Source organism: Manis pentadactyla, chromosome 13 (assembly GCF_030020395.1).
Source record: "Manis pentadactyla isolate mManPen7 chromosome 13, mManPen7.hap1, whole genome shotgun sequence".
Taxonomy (NCBI): domain Eukaryota; kingdom Metazoa; phylum Chordata; class Mammalia; order Pholidota; family Manidae; genus Manis; species Manis pentadactyla.
Genome location: NC_080031.1, coordinates 73,738,255 through 73,761,550, shown reverse-complemented (window position 1 = coordinate 73,761,550; position 23,296 = coordinate 73,738,255). Strand labels below are relative to the sequence as shown.

The 23,296-nt window shown below is 35.2% G+C and overlaps 1 protein-coding gene across 1 annotated transcript; it reads left to right on the top strand.

Annotated features, from left to right (window-relative positions):
- Nucleotides 1–889: 889 nt before the first annotated feature.
- On the top strand, nt 890–1,849 carry LOC118928706 (olfactory receptor 11L1-like). The gene has a single exon (XM_036918180.2). The coding sequence runs from the start codon at nt 890–892 to the stop codon at nt 1,847–1,849; it is 960 nt and encodes a 319-aa protein (XP_036774075.2).
- The last annotated feature ends 21,447 nt before the right edge of the window (nt 1,850–23,296 follow it).

Sequence of the window (23,296 nt, the reverse complement as noted above, 5' to 3'; positions counted from 1 at the left end):
TTTTGATGGTATTGTGAATGGAATTGTTTTCCTGATTTCTCTATTAGTTCTTTGTTAGTGTATAGCAAAGCCACAGATTTTTGTGTGTTAATTTTGTACCTGCAAGTTTGCTGAATTTTTATATTAGTTCTAGTAATTTTGGAGTGGAGTCTTTAGGGTTTTTTATGTACAATATCATGTCATCTGTAAATAGAGACAATTTAACTTCTTCTTTACCAATCTGGATTCCTTATATTTCTTTTTAACAAATTATTTTTCATGTACATGTTGACTACTATTCTGTTTTCTAGATATACAGTTTATTCTTGTATAAATTTACCCCTAAGTTCTGAATGATGACATATAATGAGGGTCACAATGTTAAAACCAAAGCAGCCCTCTGTCTTCATGAGGAAACTAGCATGGCTTAGGAGCTCTGTTCTGAAGCCCTCTTTCCCAGATCTACAGGTCTCTGACCAGCATTGCTGTGGATATATTCATCATCTACTGCTTAGGGTGTCTATTCTTCTGGGATGGACAATGTCATGTTCTTCTAATAGCCACATTTCTGCAAGGATTAACTCAGATTGTGACCCTTCATATTCCCCTACCTGGATACAAATTCTACCTCAACACTTAAAGTAATGAAACTGAGGGAAAACTACTTCCTCCCTTAATATCTTCATTTGCAGAGTAGATTATTAGATTATTTACTTTGGAGGTGTATTATTTAAATTAAATGAGCTAATTCATGCAAATTGTTTATAAAGACAGCAATTATGTTTTTGGAAGCCATTAATTATATGTTTGGCGGTCCTTTATCATCATCAAGTAAATTAATATTAAAATATCCCATTCTTGCTCATCTATTATTCAGGCTTTGTTGGTTCCAGATCAGAGAGGATGAGCTATGGAAGTGACAAACCAGACCACAATGACCAAGTTCATTTTTAATGGGATTACTGGTATTCTCTACCTGCAACTCGCATTGTTTGTGATGTTTCTCACTGTGTATCTGCTGTCCCTCATGGCAAACACCCTCATCATATTCACTGTTGTGATGAAGCCCACACTCCAGACGCCCATGTACATTTTCTTAGGAAATCTCTCCTTCCTGGAGTTCTGGTACACCACAGTCACAGTACCTAAACTGCTGGCCATCTGCCTGTCACAGGGTGTCACCATCTCTGTGTCTGTCTGTATAGCCCAGTACTGCTTCTTTTTCTCCATGGGAGCTACCGAGTGCATCCTCCTGGCAGTGATGGCCTATGACCGGTACCTGGCCATCTGCAACCCTCTAAGATTCTCACTGCTCATGAGGATCCCAGTGTGCCTGCACTTCTCTGCTGTATTTTGGACCAGGGGCTTCATCACCCATCTTGTGCCTACCATACTAATCTCTCATCTGAACTTCTGTGACCCCCAGAAGATCAACCATTTCTCTTGTGACTCAGACCCCATCTATAAACTCTCTTGCTCAGACACATTCTTGGTGGAGGCCTTGGGCTACACATGTAGCTCTGTTGTGATTCTCAGTTTTTTTCTTCTCACCATGTCATCCTCTGAACACATTGTGGTAATAATAATCAGACTGTCATCCTTGGAGGCTCAGAAGAAAGCTTTCTCCACCTGTGCCTCCCACCTCAGTGTCGTCACCATCTACTATGGCACCATCATCTTTGCCAATGTCCGCCCTCCAGCCAAGTACAACTTCACCATTGGTAAAGTGGTCTCCATATTCTACTGTGTGGTCACCCTGTTGGTAAATCTTCTCATATATACCCTGACAAACAAAGATGTGAAGAAAGCTTTCACCAAAGTTGTAGCACAAAAGAGTTTCCTCTTGGTCAGAAACATACATAAGATTTGAGGGATCAACTCTATGAAGCAGTTTAGAATGGATTCTCGTACCACATATAGAAACAGTAAATATTAAAAATTATGAGATTGATACCACCTGATATGGACACCTCTCTGCACTTTACATTTTGCTTTGAATTATTTTAAAGTAGATATTCTATAAATATCTTGTTTCACCACAAGCTCACTGCCCACAAGCTGTCCCCAGTCAGATATAGACTGGCTTAGTCTCATACAATGTTTCTGTTGAATGTTTTAATATTTAACCTTATCAGTAATCACGGGACAAAAATTATTTCTGCTAAATGGAGCAGTGTCATGGACTCTTGTAGTTCACTGTTAACATATATAAACAGTTTTATATAATTGATTAAATAAACATTGTTTTTCAAACTTTATTCAATAAAATATTAAATGTATATGATCAGCCATGTGTTCTAATCATGGATGTGTTTAATAGTGAATATTAACATAAATGGAGATTTTCTAACAAAATAGTAGGGAAGTATTAGATAATTAGGATTTTTTTCTGGATAATATAACTGATTTTCAACATATATAGATTTTAAGAACCAGACGTTAAGGTTAATGTTGGAGGGACACCAAAAGGAAAAACTTAGAACAAACAGTACAAAAATGTTCAAGCACTCATTTCAATTTACCAGTGGAGAATAAAAATGAAAGAAAAGAAAATGGTTTTTCCATTGCTCTGTTCACTTTCTATGTTAATTAAGAACCTATAATTTTCAGGTTTTCAGCACAGTGTGTTACAAAACAGATGACAAGGGTGCTGGAAGAAAAAACTCCTATCCAAGCTTTTTAGGATGAATGTTCTCCACTCGATTGCCTCCTGAAATCTTGCTAATCAAAGCATAAGCAGTGTTCTAGAAGCATCAGAGTAATGTGGAACTTGTTAGAAATGCATATCGAAACTCAGACATCTTTTGAAGGATACTAAGCATGGCAACAAGATCCCCAGTTGCCTCGTAGGCAGATTAAATCACTAAAAGCACCATTTTAGACAAATAGTTTTAAATTGCCTACTGTAATTGCAAAAAGATATAATGAAATCAGGAGTTTCTTGCACATGCCAATACTTGAAATTTTTCTTAGTTTAACTTCATCACATCATTTTCTAGGATAAATTAAATCTAAATTTTCTCTCAAATGTCTAATTAATTTTTTTAATAGTACACATAATGGAAATTATCATAAAAAATACCTGTACATCTGAATGGAAAACATACTGCACCTTACCCTTTTTTTCCAACCCTTCCTTTTCCATCAGAATATCAAAATCCATATGCAAACTCTAACAATAACAGGGAAAAATTCATGGTTCTCACACAGGAATTTCTGTGTGCCAGCCTCGTGTAGGGGAGGCCAGATTGCTTCTACAGTTTTAGGTTTTATGCCTCAACTAGGTATTAGACTAACATAAGACAGATTAACAGGAGAAAGGCACGCACATTTAATTTTATTTTGTATGTGCCCATAGGTGACTTCAAAAGGAAAATGAACATGAAGAAGCTGTTATAACCATAATCTTATATACTTTTAACAAAGAGTAATAAGCTGTGGGTGTGTAATAAGTAAAGGGGCTTGAGATCAGGATGGGAAATTATAGGAAAGTACCTAAGAAGTAGAAAAACATAAAGAGAATATTAAATAAAAAGACAAGATAAGTTGTACTGGCCCATTTTGGCATCAACTCCCTGTTTGCAATGATAAGATTAGCAGGGAGAGCACTTTCCAATAACAAGGGTTATGATCTGCTTTTGGAGAGACCTGGGCAGGTCAGGGAGTCCTGACTGCATCCACTTTTTCTCAAGTGCCTTCAGCTCAAAATATTCAGTGTGCCAAAGCAGAATATTTTATGTTCCATGTTCTTAACCACTCACAACTAAGGAGAGACTTATCTCAGTAACGGTGGTATCATTCAAGTCCAATTCCTTCGCAAAATGTACATATAAGTCTTCCTCCTTTTATTACTCCTCTTATCCCAAAATTATAAATGGGTTTTTTCTAGGGCAAGTGGGAAACAGTGCATGATTTTGAAATATTCACAAAGGAGAGAGTATGCTGTCTACAACAAGTACAATTTAAAGACATACTAAAGAAGCCTGCTTGATTCATGTATTCATTTTTATATCATTCTTATATTTTTGTGAAGTCTGGTTTTAATTTCAAAAGCTGCAATAATGGTGGCTTTGCTGGAAATAAGAGAACTTGGTAGTAAAGTAAGTATGACTTTATAGAAGGATGCATTAAATCAGACTATTATGAAATTTCAGAATCTGTTTTGGGGATGGTCTTCGTAAAGCATGGTAACAGCATAAAACAAAATGCAAACACGAGTCAATATAAGAAATCCCAATAAAAAATAAAATTTTAATTCAAATAGTATTTAATTTTATTTTGATTATAACACTAGAAGGGTAGTTGATGAAATTAGGCAGAACATGAAGAATATTTTATGTAGGGAATAACACATACTTGTAAGTTGTTTTCTAAATTTTGACAGTGTGTTTATAGGCATCATTTTATGAATGGGAATGACAATGTATGTAAGGTAATCTGTATAAGTAAGCCACTTCCTGACTTAGAAATTTGTAAACATATTATTTTTTTGGCTGTACCTTTTCCTGTGGCTTAAATTTGCTAAAAAAAGTTTATAAAAACCATTTATACTTTGAATATTAAGTTTATACTCATGTGCTCCCTTGAAATGGAGATGTACTGAATTGCACATAAAATATGTCTTCTTCATATTTGCTTGTTAATAGAGGGATGAATTATGGATTATCTTTAAACGTAGAGCACTGAAGTCAGATATTATGGCACTATCCTCAAGGAAAAATAAAACAACTACATTGTGTAGTGGCCCCTCCTTATTTTTATCAGAAACCTGGCACCTTAGCATTTTCCCTGTTATCCCGTTTCATAACTATTCATAGCTAATCATCACAAATTTGTACTTTTGTTGCCAAGTTATTTTCATATGCACTAGCATATTTTCATCTCCTTAGACAATAGCAGAATCTGCACTAGATATGTCTTTATTAGAACATAGCAGTGTTCTCTTCAAGGGTCTGACACTTGCCTTTAAGGATGTCATCCAACATAACCTGCATGTGAACACATTTACTTCCTTATAAGATGGATAAAGATCTTTGTCCTGCTTTAACAATATAAACTAAACCATTCACCCTGAACTAGAAGTCCTATATGGCTTTCTTATTTCTTTCCTTATTTCCTCACTCATCTTGCCAAAGATAAACAGGTAGAAAAAAAGATATCACCTCTGCCTCCATACTGTACCTCTCTTTGCCTCTTAAACCACTGAGCCAGAAGAAAAAGCAAATGGAAATGGCTTCTGCCCCTACTCACTCCTGCAGAACCACATGTAGGCTTGGAATCATCATGCCAGTCAGACTATGTTCAACTGTATTGTCACATAATCCACAGTTATAAGATCATGGGATTTAATTCATCTTATTTTATTTCCTTTCTAAGTTGTCATTTGTTTAAAAAAATCAAAGCTGTATGAATGATAAATATTCAGAAATCACAATGCTTCATTTTACTTTAACTCTGGAGGAAACCTGTTCCCAACACAGGGCAAATTACCTGTGAAACCAAAAATCAGTCAAAGGGAGAAATAAGGGGGGAGAAACCATTTATTGCCATTTATGGGCAAGCAGTCATCCACTTCTGCTTGCCCACATATCTCATGATCCAGCTGCAAAAAGAGGCCCCATCCAACCTCTCTGGTCCAGATATGTCCTCACTCCACCAAGTAATCACCTATTCATATGGGGATGGCCTACTTCTCTCCACCCTCTGGAAACACCTATTGATATGGAGATGCAATAAGGCCAAGTGAGAGATTCTGGAAATATTGACATTTTACCTACACTTTTCTATCCTGTTCTTATTTGTTTACATTGATAAAAACTTCAAAGTGTTTTCTTTTATACAGGTCCAGTTTTTACCTGATATTCTTCACAATTTTATCTTGGGGAGGTCAGGGGTACAGTCATATAAAATAAAAATGAATTTAAAATACCTCCTACACAAAGATCAAATATAGTATATACATTGTTTTTGGCTTAACTGTTATTATTTAAATGTATTTGATGCCAGGGCAAAGAGAGGTTTTTATTTGTCTGTCTATGTTGATGAATTATTGCATATAATTTCAATTCCTCTAGTATTGGACATTGTTTCTAGCCCTTATACATTATGGCATATCCCTAATCTGCAATTACATCAATATTCCATTAAAGGTGAACAATCTGTGTATGAAATTCTTGGAATCCTAGAGTAATTTCTGGTTCCCAAGAGTTTTGCCCAGTTTTTATGTAATTAAAAGGGTGACTCACCTATTTATCTGCCCTGCACCATGTACACAATGGTGAAATTTACAAGTGGGTAAGCTCCAAACTTTATTGGAACTTGTAGTCAGTTTTCTTATTTGGGGTAACGAATAACAGCAAAATATAATATTTATAAATACAAATACCATATTTTTGAATACACAAAATACCAAATTCTACCACTCTTCAGAAATATAATCCATATTAAGCAGGAAACATTTAAAATGCAGGTAAAGGAAATTAGATTAACTAAAAATAAATTCTTAAGAAAGAATAAGATGTACCTGAGAGAAAACAGCACAATTTCTAAAAGAGCCATTGTATATAAAATAATAGGTTAGGGACTATTTAAAATGTTAATAGAGGTCTCTCCAATATGAAGAACACACTCATCCGAGAAAATTAATCACTGGGATATTTACTTACTGAAAATGCTAAATTATACAAAATAACACTTAAACTTACATTGTAGTCAGAGAAACAAAACATGCACGAAGACAAATGACACAATACATAATATCAGGCATCAAATTGGCGTCTAAAATCTGACTTTACAAACATCATCAGTAAAGCTGCTGGTAAGACAGAATTGAATCTATTGCCAAGAGCCATAGATCCTAGATTAAACCAATAGGCCAAATATCATTCCCAATCTGAACAGACCATCTGATCAGATATGTTGTTATTAGTCAAATTATCCAATTGTATGTTTTCTTGGACTATGTCCTAGATATTTTTGAAAAACTGAAGAGAACTGATATAAGTATAACATTCTTTTCCTAAAATAGCACATATTTCCTCTCCAAGAGCAACTCACATCCAAAGGAGCTATCCTTGGAAACAACTACCCAGTTTTATGATACTCTCAGGAAAGAAGTTCTTGGTCTTCTTGACATTATCTAAATATACTTCTATTTCATCAACTATACTATGCAGGATTCATCCTATTTTATAGGCTTCTTTTAAAGTATGAAATTAACAGGTCACAGAAGAGAGAATAAATACCAGAATTACACTAGCATAGTTAAAACTTCAGTCCTTGAATCAGGAAACAGTTTTTTTCCCCACTTTCGACATTGGATTGATCATTTGGACAGATAATTAGTAAGGAATCATTAGACTTGAATTATAGTTTAGACCAAACAAACCTAACAGACATCATATAGAACATGCCATCCAACAGCCCCTTAATATACATTCTTTCTAAGCACACACAGAACACGCCCCAGTGTAAAACTATCATACATGGGAAACAAAAATGAGTCTTAGCAAATTTAAGAATATTGAAATAAAACCAAACTTCTTTTGGTAAGTATCTTCCTCAGTATTTCATTTTTTTTTTTGCATTGTGAATGGGATTGTTTTTCTAATTTTTGATAGTTTATTGTTTGTTATAGAAACATACCATATTTTGTATGTTGATTTTGTGTTCAGCAACATTAGTGAATTTATTAGTACTCTTTTCTAAATTGAGTTCCTTGGTGTTACATATTTATATATGATACATCATCTGAAGAAACACACAATTTATTTTCTTCTTTTTCATATTTGGATGTCTATTATTTATTTTTCTTGTCTAACTGCTCTGTGTTGGACTTTCACTACTATTCAGAAAAGAAGTGGTGAGAGTTGGCAACATTGTCTGCACCAGATCTTATAGGGGAAACTTTCTATTGTCCCTTTTAATTATGGTTTGAGCTTTAGGGTTCTCATAGGTGGTCTTAATTGCACTGAGATAAGATCCTTCTAATTTTTTGAGAATTCTTATGATAAATATCTGTTGTCCTTTGTCAAATGCTGTTACTGTGTCTATTGAGATGGCCATATGTTTATTTATTTCCAGCTTTATTGGTATATAATTCACGAATATTATGTATATTTAAGGTGCACAATTTGGTAATTTGATATCATTATATTCTGTGAAATGACTGCCACAGTCAAGATAATTATCACACCCATCATCTTCCACAGTTAACACTATTTTGTGCATTCTCTTAGCAAATTTCAGTATACATTATAGTACTGTTAACTAAAATCACAAAGCTGTACATTGGATGCCCCAATTTTTTCACCTTATAAATAAATGTTTTCACCCTTTGTGTATCATCTCCCCATTTTCCTGATCCCATAGGCCCTGGCAGTCACCATTCTAACTGCTTCCATTAGCTAGACATTTTGAGGTTCCTCTTATCAGTAAAATCATACAGTATTTGTCATACTGTGTCTGAATTAACAGCCATAATGTCCTCCAGATTCATACATGTTGTCCAAATGGTAAAATTTCTTTTAGTCCCTGAATAGTCCCTGTGTGTGTGTGTGTGTGTGTGTGTGTGTGTGTGTGTGTGTGTGTGTGGACATCTATATCCATTTCCTTTTTCTCCTTATAGATTGTTGGACAAGTAGGTTTTTTCATGTCTTGGATATTGTGAATGATGCTACAGTAAACATGGGAGAGTGGATATATTATTTTTAGATATATACTTAGGAGATGACTTGATGTATCATATGGTAGTTGTTTTTATTTTTTGAGGAACTTAAATACAATTTTCAATAAATGCTGTACCAATTTACATTTCCGACAGCATACAAGAAATCCCTAATCTTCAGATCCTTGCCAACTGTTATCTTTTGTTGTTTGTTGTTTTGTTAATAATCATCCTATTATTTCATTGCTGTTTGGTTTTTATTTCTTTGATGACTACTGATATTGACCATTTTTTCATATGCCTGCTGGCCTTTTGTATGTCTTCACTGAAAAAATTTCTACTCAGGTTTACTTCCCATTTTAAAATCAAGTTTTGTGAGATATTTTTGCCCCTGAGTTATAGGACTTCCTTCTATATTCTAGATTTAACACCTTATCAGATATATGATTTGTTTATATAGTCTTCCCTTCTTTAATTTTCCACTATAGTTTTCTTTTATTCATTCCTTTTATGTGCAGAGTATTTTTAGTTTGCTTTAGTCTCAATGTTTACTTTTGCTTTTTTTCTTCAGTACATTTGCTGTCATATTCAAAAATGATTGCTCATGTCAATATAAGTTTTCCCATTATTTTACTTGAAGTGTTTTCTATTTTCAGGTCTTGCATTTAAGTCTTTCTTCCACTTTTAGTTACTTCTTATGTAATAATAGATTATGTCAAATTTAATTCTTTTGCATTTGACTATCCAGCTTTCTCTGTACAATTTATTGAAGATATTTTCTCTATTGTTTTCTTTTTTGAGTCCTTCTCAAAGATTAGTTGTTAACACACGCAACTCTTTATTCTTTTCCATTTGTCCATAAGTCTTAATTCCATGACCATACCGTTTTGATTACAGTAGATTTATAATATATATATTGGATTATTTGGGAGAGGTGGCTCTTTTTTACGTCCAATTTTCAACCAAAATCACAAGTTATGCAAGGTATAAAAATTATGTATTATGATAGGAATAACAGCTGAACCTAGATAGGAATAACAGCTGAACCTACCCATGAAGGAACGCAGGCAATAGATATAAGACAATGATATTTTAAATTGCCTTACATATGTTAAGAAGCTAAAGGAAAGATGGAAAAGCAACTGAAGGAAAATAATACGGACAAAGATTATTAACAAAGACATAGGAATTGTATGAAAGAGCTAAACAGAATTTTCTCTAATATTAAATATTAAATGTGTTGAAACAAAATCAGTAAAGGTTTCCAACAGCATACATTAACAAGCAGGAAAAATAATTGAATGCATTTGCAGATAAGACATTTGAACTTTAGAGGCTGAGGAAAAAAGACACAAGAACAAAAAAAGTGAACAGAGCCAAAGGAAAATTTTGGAGAACACCAAGCAGAAAAATGCATGCAGTATGGGAATCCCAGAAATAAAAGAGAGAAAGAAAAGGCCACAAAGATTATTTGAAGAAATAATAACTGAAATCTTCCCAGAATCAAGGAAATTCTTAAATCTGAAAATCCAGGAATGTCAATGAACTTCACATAGGCACCCACTGAGATGATTTATAATCAAACTGTTGAAAGACAAAAGAAACAGTCTTGCAAGCAGCAAGAGAAGAGTGACATTTGAAGGAAGCACACCCAGAAAAGACTATGAACAAATCTGTCAGCAAAAAACCTACAGAAGAGTAGGCAGCCAAATTACATATTTTAGGTGCCCAAAGGAAAATAAAAAAGCTTTCAACTGAGAGCTATATCTGAAAACTATCCTTCAAACATGAAGGAGAAATTTTAAGAGCCCCAGAAAATCAACAGAGAGACTCATTACTTCAAAACCTCCCGTAAAGTAATGTTAAACTGAGTTTTTGTTGTGAAATGAAAAGACACTAGAGAGTAATTATATGCTTTACAAAGTTATTAAGTTCCAGGAAATAGAAATCAGAGGAAAAATGCAAAAATGAGTATTATTACAAATGAGCATTATTGCCAAAGATTTCCTCAATACAGGTTTGCCTTCACTTTGGAACAAATACAATATCTATGAATTTCAGTAAAGTGAAACACAAAATGAATATGTCCATTTAACCTAGTGGGAATTCCCTGTATGTGAGAAGCCTCTTTTTCCAAGCTGTTTTAAAAACTATTATTCTTTAATTTTTGACTGTTGATTACAAAGTGCCTCAATGAAGTCTTCAATTTGAACCTGTAGGGGGCATTTATCCATCATGTACACAGATGCCTATCTCTCTCCCCAGAGTTTGGAAGTTTTCAGTCACTATATTTTTAAAGTAAGCTTTTCTACCTTTTTTCTGTATGTTTTCCTTCTTGGACACCCATAAAGGATATATTAACTCCTCTGATGAAGCTCCACAAATGCAGAAGGCTGCTTTCTTCATTTGCTTTTTGGTTGTTAAATTTCCTCTGTCTGGATTTACAAAGATCTTCTCTTTGAGTAAGCAGATTCTTTCTTGAACTTGAATAACTTTATTTTCTTGAAGAAAGAGAAACTTGTTTTCTCAAAGAACGTCTTTTTGAGTTCAAATTTCAAGGACTTCTTCAAGTGTCCTTATATTATTTTCTGAATATTGTTAAACAGTTGGTATTTGCAAAGCTTTTTCCAAAAATCTCACAAGAGTTTTAAAAATGACTCTGGAATTTACACATCATAGTACTGTGCATTTCCATTGCACTCAGTCTCAAGGAATTTGTGTACATGACGGCCTATCAATTATTGAACATTCTCTAAATGTGAGCTAATTTATTATGTAGTCAGTGCTAAGTATAAGTAAATTAATTGTTAGTTGGTTAAATTATCTTTCATATGCCTCACTGCCTGTATGGACTGGATGTTTTTGAGTTTGTGATATTGATTGATATCTGTAGATACCCCAGCAATTAACCTTGCTGTAATTTAGTTCCTGCTTAAGCTTAGTCTACAGCTGAAACTAATCGAAGAGAGAAGAACTATAGGCGCTGCATGTTGGAATCTGGTGTGAGTCATGAGCAGTGTGACAAGGACTGCAATAGTTCTTGGAATCCTTTCCGAGGCAAACTCAGATGAGGATCACACCGTGAGGCTCACGTGGCCAGATGACTTGATGAGACATAAGAGAAACTTTAATAAATAATTAGCTTGCAATTATTTAGCTTGATGAAAAAACTCATCCTATAATTGTTAATCGATGCCTGTCTTTTTGATTGCTGTAACAATAAAAGTACAGGGGAGTGCTGCCTTGGTGCTTAGTCTCCAGAAGAAGTCTAAGCCCTCTGCTTAAAACGTCATTCTGACTCGGTTTCTCATTTTCACAGTCCCCGACTGCTACTGATATCAACCATTGAAATCACGTATTTGTCAGCCCAGATCTCTCCAATATGAATGGACACTCCAACACTACATGTGGAAATATGACTTTGTGATTTCAATATCCTAAGTTAATAAAAGTGTAATTGTACTGGGAGTAAGATGACCAGCACCTGGAAAAGTGCCAGGTAAATGGCTCTTCTCCATAAGAGCTCATTGCGTGTCTGGGTAAATATATTTCTTCAGTGCCTTCTTACCAATTATGGAGATTATTGACTGCATGCCAACATAGGAAGTGACTCATTAATTAAGGAAAGGCCATTGTGCTACTTTATTTTCACAGGTCGCATAGTGCCAAGATTTGTCCCATAACAGTGAGTGACAGATCACATAAGTCAATTCCAATGAAAGTGGGATCATTTCCCTTTGGAAAATTCCAGAGTTCAAGACTTTGGGAGATGGAAAACTGATATGTTCGTCATACTCGTTCTGATTGCTCTTATTAAAAACTGTGCTAAAGTTGAGACATCAAGAATCAAAGTGACTTTCAGGAAAGGAGTTTGTCAATTCTTGAAAGTCAGAATTAGTGATGTCCTTCTGGATTAATCATCGGTAATACTTTCAGCAGCAACTATACTCAGAGCTTGCTGATGTCTTGAATCTTCTACAGAACACTTTAGTGAGTTTATTTTCTTTTAATCTGGTTGTAGATAATGATTTCAGCCAGAAAAGCATACACCTACTAGAAAATTCTTAAATTCTTCAAAAGTTTCTTGGGTCATTACATGTTAATTTTAAGATTTCTAAACTATGGGTTTGCTAACAGGCCACAGGAAGATGATATGTATATATTTACTTATGTTCCAAAACATGAGCTCATATACCAAATACATATTAGACTTTGAAACAGTTACAGAACTATTTAAAGCATAAAAGGATGCTGAGTTCACTGGAATCAATAAAAATCGGGTAGGATATTAGGTACATTTTATTTCAGTTTTAAGCAGAAAGTAATGAGGAATGAAGTAAAATAATGATGTGAAGTAATTAAAATATAGCTAATTTGGAAATAAATACCACTAAAATATACAGAATATAACTTGGATCATAAGTTAGTGTCTTAATAAACATTGCTTAATTTTGATTCATATGAAATGGGAAGGTGCCTTAAATTATGGGTTAGATAAGAAAAATACTTTTAAAATTCTAAGCATTTGATTATGTGTGATGAAGATTCTTGTATAATTCAGTTATAAATCTCTTCTCCACTATTAAATCTGATAATCTGTAGTGAATATAATTTTGAAATTGTTGGTTTTAAGTGGTTTTCTTCTAGTAAAGGATGAGAGCAGATATATTGTGTTTCAAATATCCAATTGCAATCATTATTTATTTATTTATGTATTTATTGTTTATGTATAGTACTCAAAGTATAAAACAGGACACACACACACAGTGCTTAAAACTTGTGTGTTTGTGTGTTTATTTATACATGTGCAGAGAGAAGGGGAGAGGGAGAGAACACATAGCATTAGTGGGATAATGAAATAAAAAGAAGCCTGGACCAAAACTAGTAAATAAAAAGATGCACTAATAGTATTATGAGAGTTAAGTGAAGGAGTATTTTAATAAAACTTGTGCACTGAAGAAAATGACAAATACCTGCTTGAAATGATTGCTATTGTTTACTCCTGTTATTTAAAAGATCAGAGGGCTTTTGGAGGGAGCCAATCTTTCTATCATCTTTCTAGGCATATAGATATCAAAAATGTATGAAATGACCTTAGAGAATGCCTATTGTTTTGTGAAGTTCATATTTAAGATGAAAATGAGAACAATTAAGTTTAAGTCAAATAATCCATTGATTAAAAGTAAAAAATTGTAAAGCACCAGGATAAAGGACATGGCATGCAATGTTTGCATTTTTCATATCTATCCCTTCACTTCCTTTCAAATGTAAATTAAGATTTTTCTCCATGAGGGATAGATAGCAAGGTGCAGTGAATATGGTAAACAATTTGTACATATGCTTCCATTGCATTATAACACTTAGACACCTAGAGAAACAGAAACTTTGAAAAGAAAGGCACATATACAACACATGACTAATTAATTGGATTATGTTGTTGGAGAAAATATACTCTTAAAACTGTTTTTCACTTCTCTTTCACACAAACACAAATAAATATGGACACACACACATTCAGAGACAAACATTAAATAGGAACACAGTTTTCTTTTGCTGTACTGAAGTAAAATTAAGTAGGTGTAGGATTTTGACCACTTTAACCATACCTTTTCTTTTATTAAATGCAGAACATTTCATCAAGAATGAAGAATATCTCAGTGGTGAAAGAATTTCTTCTCTCGGGTTTTTCTGGCCCATCGAGGCTTCAGTTCTTACAATCTGGGATCTTTGTAGTGATCTACCTGATGGCCCTAGTAAGAAATGGCCTCATTGTCACCATAGCATCCTTGGATTCCTGCCTGCACATAACCATGTACTTCTTCTTAAAGAATCTGTCCCTTTCTGATGTTTGCCTCATGTCTTCCACTGTGCCCAAAACTGTTACCAACTCCTTGACGCACATTAATTCCATCTCATTCTCTGGCTGTGTCATGCAGGTCTTCCTGGTGCCATTTGTCACAGTGGCAGAGCTGTTTCTGCTCACAGCGATGTCCATTGACCGCTATGCTGCCATCTGCCATCCTCTACACTATGAGCTCATCATGAGCAGGGGCCTGTGTGTGCACATGGTGACTCTGTCCTGGCTCAGTAGTGGCCTGATATCCGTTATACATACAGCAGGAAACTTTTCCCTGACTTACTGTGGGCCGAATGAAATCCAGCAATTCTTTTGTGACATTCCCCAGTTGTTAGCTATTACTTGCTCAGAGACTGTAACTGCAGAAATCGTGCTCATTCTTATTAATGCAGTCTTGGACTTAGGTTGCTTTATCTGCATCATAATCTTATACATATACATCTTCTCCACTGTCAGAAAGATTCCATCCACAGAAGGACAGTCAAAGGCAGATTCCACTTGCCTCCCACACCTGGTAGTGGTTGCACTTTTTCTCTCAGCTACTTTTATTGCTTATCTGAAACCTATCTGAGGGTCTACATTGGTCACTGATCATGTTCTATCATCTTTCTATATTTTGTTGCCTCCTTCCCTTGATCCCATCATATACAGCCTAAGAATCAAAGCCATGAGAGCTGGTTTGGAGAAGCTGATCACTAAGAAGCTCAGGGTAAAGGGAATATCATTTTTCTCCAAGAATAAAGGCATTTTATTCTTAAGATTTGTGTAAGCCCAAGATTAATTTAGCTGCTCACTTACAAATCTGTGCTTGTCTCCAGGGTTACGTGGAACCCTGGTGGTGATTCTGCAGCAAATTGGAATAAAGTATACTAATGGAAATGAATGAAGTTGTCCTCAGGTCTGACAGTTACAGCTTTCAAGCATTGGTAGAAAAAATGTGCACATTCATATTTGTACCCGGTTTCTGTTAGGCTGTCTTGATTTTTGCTTATTGATCATGCATCCTGCTTTTGGGTACTTGAGTAGATAGTCAGAAAAGTCTCATACCTGAAAGGGAACGTGGATTCCCAGGTGTTCTGGTTTGCAATCCAGAGGAAACATGTTCTCTGTGACTAAGAATAGCCCCTGGAAACAGTCTGGGTGTTCTGAATCTCCTTAATATTCCCTTAAATGTCTGTGTTCTTCCTGCACTATTCTGTTTAACAAATCTTTTCTTAGCACGCACTGGTGGATTATAGTGGTTCTTTTGTATTATCTAAATCTAAAACCTGGAACAGTGGCAAAGAAAACATTTTCTTCTATCTCAAAAGCAATTCATAAAGCGAATAAAAGAGGAGGGACACTTCTTCCTGGGAGATTCACTTCTCCATAGACAGGCAGTTTTCTTCTACCTCTCCATAAACTTTGTATTTACTACACCCATGTGTATACATCATTTCAACAACTTTGGATTGTATAACATATGGAAACAACTAAGAATGCATTACTAATTTGTGGTCTAATTACAGAATTAGTTGTTTTATTTATTTAAAAAATTTCACTTTACAATCTACTTCTTATATAACATTTTTAAAATGGTATTAAGTTTCCATTATAACTGACCAGGACACAAATATAAATGATATGGGATTCCTTGATGTGTGTTTTATTAGAGTTCATTTTAGGCACTGCCAATTCAACCTCTGTATCAAATAACTACAGGAAGGAAAATCTGCTAAAAACAAACTCAAATTTCTCAGATAATATTGCTGAAATATGCATCTATATATATATATACACATATGTGCATAAGTTTCTATACTTTTCTGGCTCATGATCTCAGCTAATGTGCATCAAATAAATCTTTACATGAAAAGAAGTGTTAGAATTTACTGAAGAAAAGTGAGGGGTAATGATGTGAGCCTTGTCTGCTTATGCTTTTATTACATTCCCAAATCTTCACCTTTTGAAATGATTGACTTAGTTTTTGACAATGAGTATAATATTTTTCATCACTAGTATAATTGGTACGTATTTATGTTTTAGAAGAAAAGTTTAGCATATTACGATCATGTCTTCAAAAATGTACAAGCGTTAATAAAATAATGACTTCAATACTGGTCACTTAATTTGAATTTCACATTATACTTTACACTTATTTATAATTCCATATATACACATATGTACTCATTTTCTTTCCATCTTTATTTTAAAGTAAATACAGTACATTGTTTATACATATATTTAGCTCTAATATTTTCTCCTTTCAATACAGAGATGTATGTCAATATTTTGTATATGAAGGGAAGTAATCGAACTTCAAGTCATCTTTTTTTCTTCTGTTGATTATCCATTTTGCTCTCTATCTAGAAGTGCAACAAAGTGTGATTTAAACCTCAGTGTTCAGCAAATATGCTTCAGTTGGATTCAGCTTTATATCCATCATGTGTATAGCTAATAGCTTCCTGTTTTAAAGTCACTGATATTCCGGAGCATTTGCATGATATATGAGCAATGGATAATTTAACACTTATTTATTTTTATAATTTTAATGGGTTATAATTTATTGTTCATATAATTATGTGTTAAAGAATAATACATGAAAATACATATATGTGTATACATACACATATTGATCTAAAAAGACAAATATTCAAGTGGTCCATTCATTCCAGTAGTTGACTCATAAGATTAATATATGCCGTATTTTTTAAAACTAAAAAAATTAAAAAGAATAAAACAAAGTGTGAATAATAATTATTGACTATAAAGATTTGAAAAAACTTACCACAACTAACATAAATGGAAACAGATTGTTGTTTAAATTAAAAATTAAATGAAAGCTTAAAGATTAAACAAGTTAATGAACTCAACATGAAGATGAGCCAGAACATTTTACAGAGAAGGAAGTAACATTTTACAACCACACACCCATACACAAAGATATACACATGAGTAAAATATAAAGTTATATAGGGAATAAGGAAGGAAAGAATGAAGAGACACTTTGTTTCAGTGTGGGCAACATAATTTACTGGACATGTCTTTTCATGAATGTAGGCAGGCATTTCTGCTGGAATCCCACGGGATGGCTGAGCTGGCTGAGAGGTCTTCCCAGACAAAAGCTGATACGGCAGTTTCGCCCAGAGTTGAACTGAGTTGACAGAAGTGTCCACCCGGAGCTGAGACCTTTGTCTTTCAGACCACAATACCCCATATGGAAACCTTCAGCTAAGGTTCCAAAGGAATAGTGGGTAGTGTACACAGGATGACCTTTTCTTGGTTGTTTAATAGATGTGGTTTAGCCTTCACGTGTTTGCACTTCACTCAAGTTTCCTTTTTGTAATTGATTTCTTGATTTATACCACTGTGTTCAGAAAGTTGCTTCATATTGTGTCAGTCCTCTTAAATTTATTGAGACTTTTTTGGGGCCTAACATTGATCTACTCTGGACAATGTTCCACTTCCACTTGGAAAGGAAGTGCATTTTGCTGCTTGAATACAATGTTCTGTGTGTGTGTGTGTCTATGTATATATGTATATAGTGAAGTCCCTCTGTTCTCATGTGTCATTAAAGGTCAAAATTTCCTTACTGATTTTTTCTGTCTGGGTGATCTATCTATTGATGTAAGTAGATGTTACAGTCCCCTACTATTATCACGTTGCTTCTCCTTATCCTTTTATATCTCAGTAGTTGCTTTATAGAATTAGGTGCTCTTAGCTTGGCTGCATAGATATTCATAACTGTTATAAGTATTTTGTTATGGTAGTTGTTTTGAAGTCTATTTTGTCCGATATGAGTCCAGCCTCCTTTGGTACCCATTTGCATGGTAACTCTTCCATCCTTTCACTTTAGGTCTGTGAGTGTCCTTAGGATTTAAGTAAGTCTGTTGCAGGTGGTATATAGAAGGGCCTCTTTTTTTTCCTCCATTCAGCCACCTATTTCTTCAATTGGAGAATTTAGGCATTTATTGGCAAATGAATTATTGGCAGGCATGTACTTCCTGTCATTTTGTTAATTGCTTTTCTCACTTTTTTTGTAGTTTCTCTCTGTTCCTTTCTTCTTTCTTGATTCCCTTGTTATTTGAGCATTTTCATAGTGTTATGTTTAGATTCCTTTTTCTTTTTCCTTTGTGTGTTTACTATAGGTTTTATCTTTGTGTTTTCTGTGAGGATCACATATAACATCTTATGTATATCACAGTCTCTGTTAAGTTGATAGTAACATAATTTTAAACATATTCCCAAGCATTTCATTTTTTACTCACTGCCCCATGTGTTATATTTTGGATGACACATCTGATATTTTATTTTATGTATACCTTAACTATTGTAATTTTGATTTATAATTTTGTTCTTTTATCTTTCATACTTGATTTGTAAGTGATTAATCAACTACCTTTATTTACTTTAACCAGTTAGATATTTACTTTTGTATGTCTTGTTATTTTTAACTAGTTCCACTTATTAGCTCAGAAAATTCTTTTTTATACTTCCTGCAAGGCCAGTTTAGTGGTGATAAACCCCTTTAGCTTTTTTTATCTGGAAAACTCTTATTATTCTCTTCATCAATCTGAATGACAACCTTGCCAGTTAGAGAATTTTTTGTTGTTAATCTTTCTTCCCTTTCATTATTTTAATTATGCCATGTCTCCCTTCTGGCCTGTTAAGTTTTGGCTGTTAAATCTGCTTTCTGTATTATGTGGTTTCCCTTATAAGTAATATGCTGGTTTTCTTTTCTGCATTTATGGTTCCTTTCATTTTATCCCTAACTTTCACTACTTTAATTATAATGTTTCTCCATGTGTTTCTCTTTTAGTTCCTGGCAATTGGAACTCTTGTTATTACTGTACTTGGATGTCTGTTCCTTTCTCCATATAACAGTAGTTTTCCACCACTGTTTATTCATGCAGTTCTCCTGGCCCTTTCTTTCTCTCTTCTCCTTCTGGGGCCCCTCTAATGAAAATGCTGTTCTCAATGTTGTCTCAAAGGTTCCTAACGGTGTCCTCACTTCCTAGCATTCCTTTGTCCTTGTGCTCCTATGCCTGGGTATTTCCCATTGCTTTGGCTTCCAAGTCACCAATTTGTGTTTGAGTTTATCCATTCTGCTGGTGAACCATTCCAGAACATTTTTCATTTCAGTTATAACTTTTCTTTGGTACTTTCTTCTTTTTTTTCTATCACTTTATTGAAATTATCATTGTGTTCTCCCATTCTTCTGAGTTGGGTGAGCATCTGCATGATCATTGGTTTGAACTCTGTCAGAATGCTCATCTGTTCCATTAATATTTTTTTTTTCTATAGGTTTTACTTGTTCTTTGGTATTGCACATATTCCTCTGTCTCCTCATGTTTCCTATCTCTCTGTGTTTGTCTTTATATATTAGGGGAAGTGGCAACCTCTTCCAGTTTTGAAAAAGCGGTCTTTGTAGAAGCTTTGTTTGGTGGCCCAGAGCTCAGCCTTCCCTGGACTCCAGAGCCAGGAACTCCATGGGAGTCTGTTGTGTGCCTGGGAGTGTCAGCTGGTTCTGATATGGCTGCAGGTGCTGTGTGTGCAGGGCAGGGCTTGGTGCACTTGGCCACCTGATTGCAGCTTGGCCACTAAAAAGGGAGAGTGGGGTTTGGGCCGCTTTCTCACTCCAGTTGCACTAGTGTCTCTGTATAAGTTGGCCAGAGCTCAGGGTGATCTTCCTGCTGGGGGCAACTTGCTACCTGTACAGTGGAGATGATGCTCAGGGTGACTGCCAATTCAGGTGGGGTCCAGCCACTATATGGGCAAGCTGGTCTTGGTGCACTGAAATGGCCTGTTTACACCTTCACTGCTGATACAGGAGGCTGGGGCTCAGGACCAGTTGTCTGCCTGTATCTCTGCACAGTGTGTGGTGGGGCTGGTGCTGGGAAGCCCTGCTGAAGCTTGAGTTATGCATATAGTGGGTGGGGCAATAGCCCAACCCAGTTACAGCACAAGTTGGGCAGAACACACTCTCTGGTTCTTGCAGGCCAGAAGGAGGTCACCAGAAATGGATTCTATCATCTCCATCTCCACAAGTTAGTATGAGACTGCAAAAATGTCCACCAGTGCTTCTCCCCTTGAGGGTAGTCCCTGCAATTCCTGCCTCTACAGCAGTCACTGTTAAACTCCCCATAGGTCTATGGTTCTCCATTAAATCCTGTTGATCTTCAAACTTGACATTTTGGTGTCTCATCTGTATGGCCTGGAAGTGCAGTCTGCCCCTGCCAGGAGAGGCAGACTCCCTATTGGTGTCTCTTTATGGTTGGCAATGCCCACTGGTGGAGATAAAGCTGCGGCTGCCATGTGGTGATGGTCTGGACACTCCAGACTCTGGGTGTCTGATGTGGGCACTCCCTTCACTCCATGAGAGTTCAGTATTTTGGGATCCCTCTTGATTGTGGGTTCCTAAGAGAGGTTGCATTTCTGCCTCTTTTAACTTCTCAATGTGTCTCTTGTCTTTTCTTGTAGAGGTGCTGATCATTTAGTTCTCAGGTCTTTTTGAGGATAATTATTCCATATTTAGGTGTAAATTTGCTGTGTCTGTGGGAGGTGAGTTCAGGGTCCTCCTAGTCTGCCATCTTGAACTCTAATCCAGGAGGTTATAATTTGTGCTTTACAATTTGGCATATGATCCATGTTGAGTGAATTTTAATGCTGTTTTCTTTTCATGTAAGAAATCTAGCATTTCATGAGTTTTCAAAAATACGTGCAGATGGTCATTCCAAGTCAATACCAGAAGACAGGAAGTGACTTCAAAAAGGATTCCTCGTGCTCCACTCAACCACCTAAAAATTTATCACTACATAAGCAAAAACTATTGGGGTTTTTCCTTAATAGGTTAGTTTATTCTGATCTTTTATAAATGGAGTGAACACATGGAGATCACACCGATACTATGTACTTATTGCACATATCAGTACAGTTTTCTTTTTTAATGTCAAAATCTAAGACACTGAAAAAATCTACCAGAAATTTTGATTTTTCAATTTTTTGATACTTGGACCTAAAATTTGAGGCTATTGTGAATAGTATTTCATGAATATTCTTTTAAAGCCTGATTCTTAAAGTTGGACTAAGAAATGGATAAATGAGGATCATTATTATTAAATCAATATATACTTTTCTATTAAAACACTGTGCCTCTGTGCATTTTACTCAGTACAAACCCAAGAGATGCAGATACTGTTATTCCAGGGCCTCCCACTTACCAGGAAAGAGTTGGGAAAATGTGTATAGGCTTAAGGTCTTGCGCTGGAATTTGCAAGTATCAGGAGAATGTAGAATTGTTTGTCTTAAGCAAAATGAGCTTTTCACTAATGGATGTGGACAACTGATCCTTGCCCTCCACATGACGGTTATTTGTATCCATAAACATGGAGTTGTAAAATGTATGAAGGTGCACGGTCTCTAGAGCCAACATATCAAAAAAAGCCATGCACTAAAGCCATAGCCACTTTACTTTTCAATATCAAGCTAGGGATTTCAGGTTTTGAATTTGCATAAATACAAGATGGGTATTTTAATAGTTAAAATTTTGTCTCCTTTTCTTCGACATTCTAAACATGGCAAATAGCTCCTTGATTTCATAAGAATTGATAGATAAGAAAATTTTGTATATAATGTATATTTTGTGCAGATTTAGATGAATTGTGTGCATCTTCTCCTGTGTGTTTGTGTGTTTCTAACAGGCATTTCTAACCATGAAGGAAAAGAGAGATTTGGAGAAAATGCCCAAATATATATCACCTTGTGCCGACAGAGCCATCAAAAAATATATAAGCGTATATCATTTTTGCAGCTTTTTTAGAGTGACAGTGCTTGGCTACTTGTTTTCTGATATTTTTGTGGTATCTTTCAAAATTAATAAAATTTTAAGTACCATCATCACTTCTTAGGGTATAATTATTGCTTCTTTGTTTTGTAGAAGTAATCTTTCCTAATCCCAAGGTCATAAAGTTGTTTTCCTATGTGTAGCCCTTGGGGGAAGGGTGTTCCAGCTTGGGGTGAATCCCCCATGAGACTGGTAAAACTGAAATAATTCAAAGGACAGTGTAGGCTGGGAGAAACCATTTTTCTTGCTAATAGCCTGCTAGCCCTTTCTGGAGCCTCTGGCTGCTGCTGTCACTCTACCTTCATGGTAGAACTTTTTTTTAAAATAAAAATCTTATTAATATAATCTTATGCTGGCTTTTCAAGTAGGAATTCTAGATTACTTTGAAATATCTTTATTAATATTGCTAAATAAATTTTATTAGCCACTACCCAAAACATACCACAATAGTTGTGTTCCACTGATGTCTCCAGGTGTTATTTCCATGTGTCTGAAGAACATTCCTGAGGGGCTAAAATACTACAATAATTTAAAGATACATCCCCATTATTTAAATGGTAAAATTAGAAAACAATATATCTCAGAACTAAGGAGGGACCTCTCTCTAAAATAATCAAATGTATAAAATTTGCCTTAAATGCTACAATTCCAAGGACTTTCCCCACAGTTAATTTTATGTCCTTGTTTCTAAGGCTGTAAATGATGGGATTCAGTGATGGAGGGACCACTGTGTAAAAGACTGATAGAGGTCTGACCTCAATTCAGAGGTTGGAATCAGGTAGGCCACAGCACCTGTTGTAAGAAACACTGTCACAATGATCACATGAGGGAGGCAGGTGGACAGGGCTTTGGACCTGGACTCCAGGGAGGAGATTCTGAAGACAGCAAAGAAGATGTGCACATAGGAATATAAGATAGAGATGAAACAAACCAGGGCAATACTTGCACCAAATGCTGTCACTGCCACTTCATT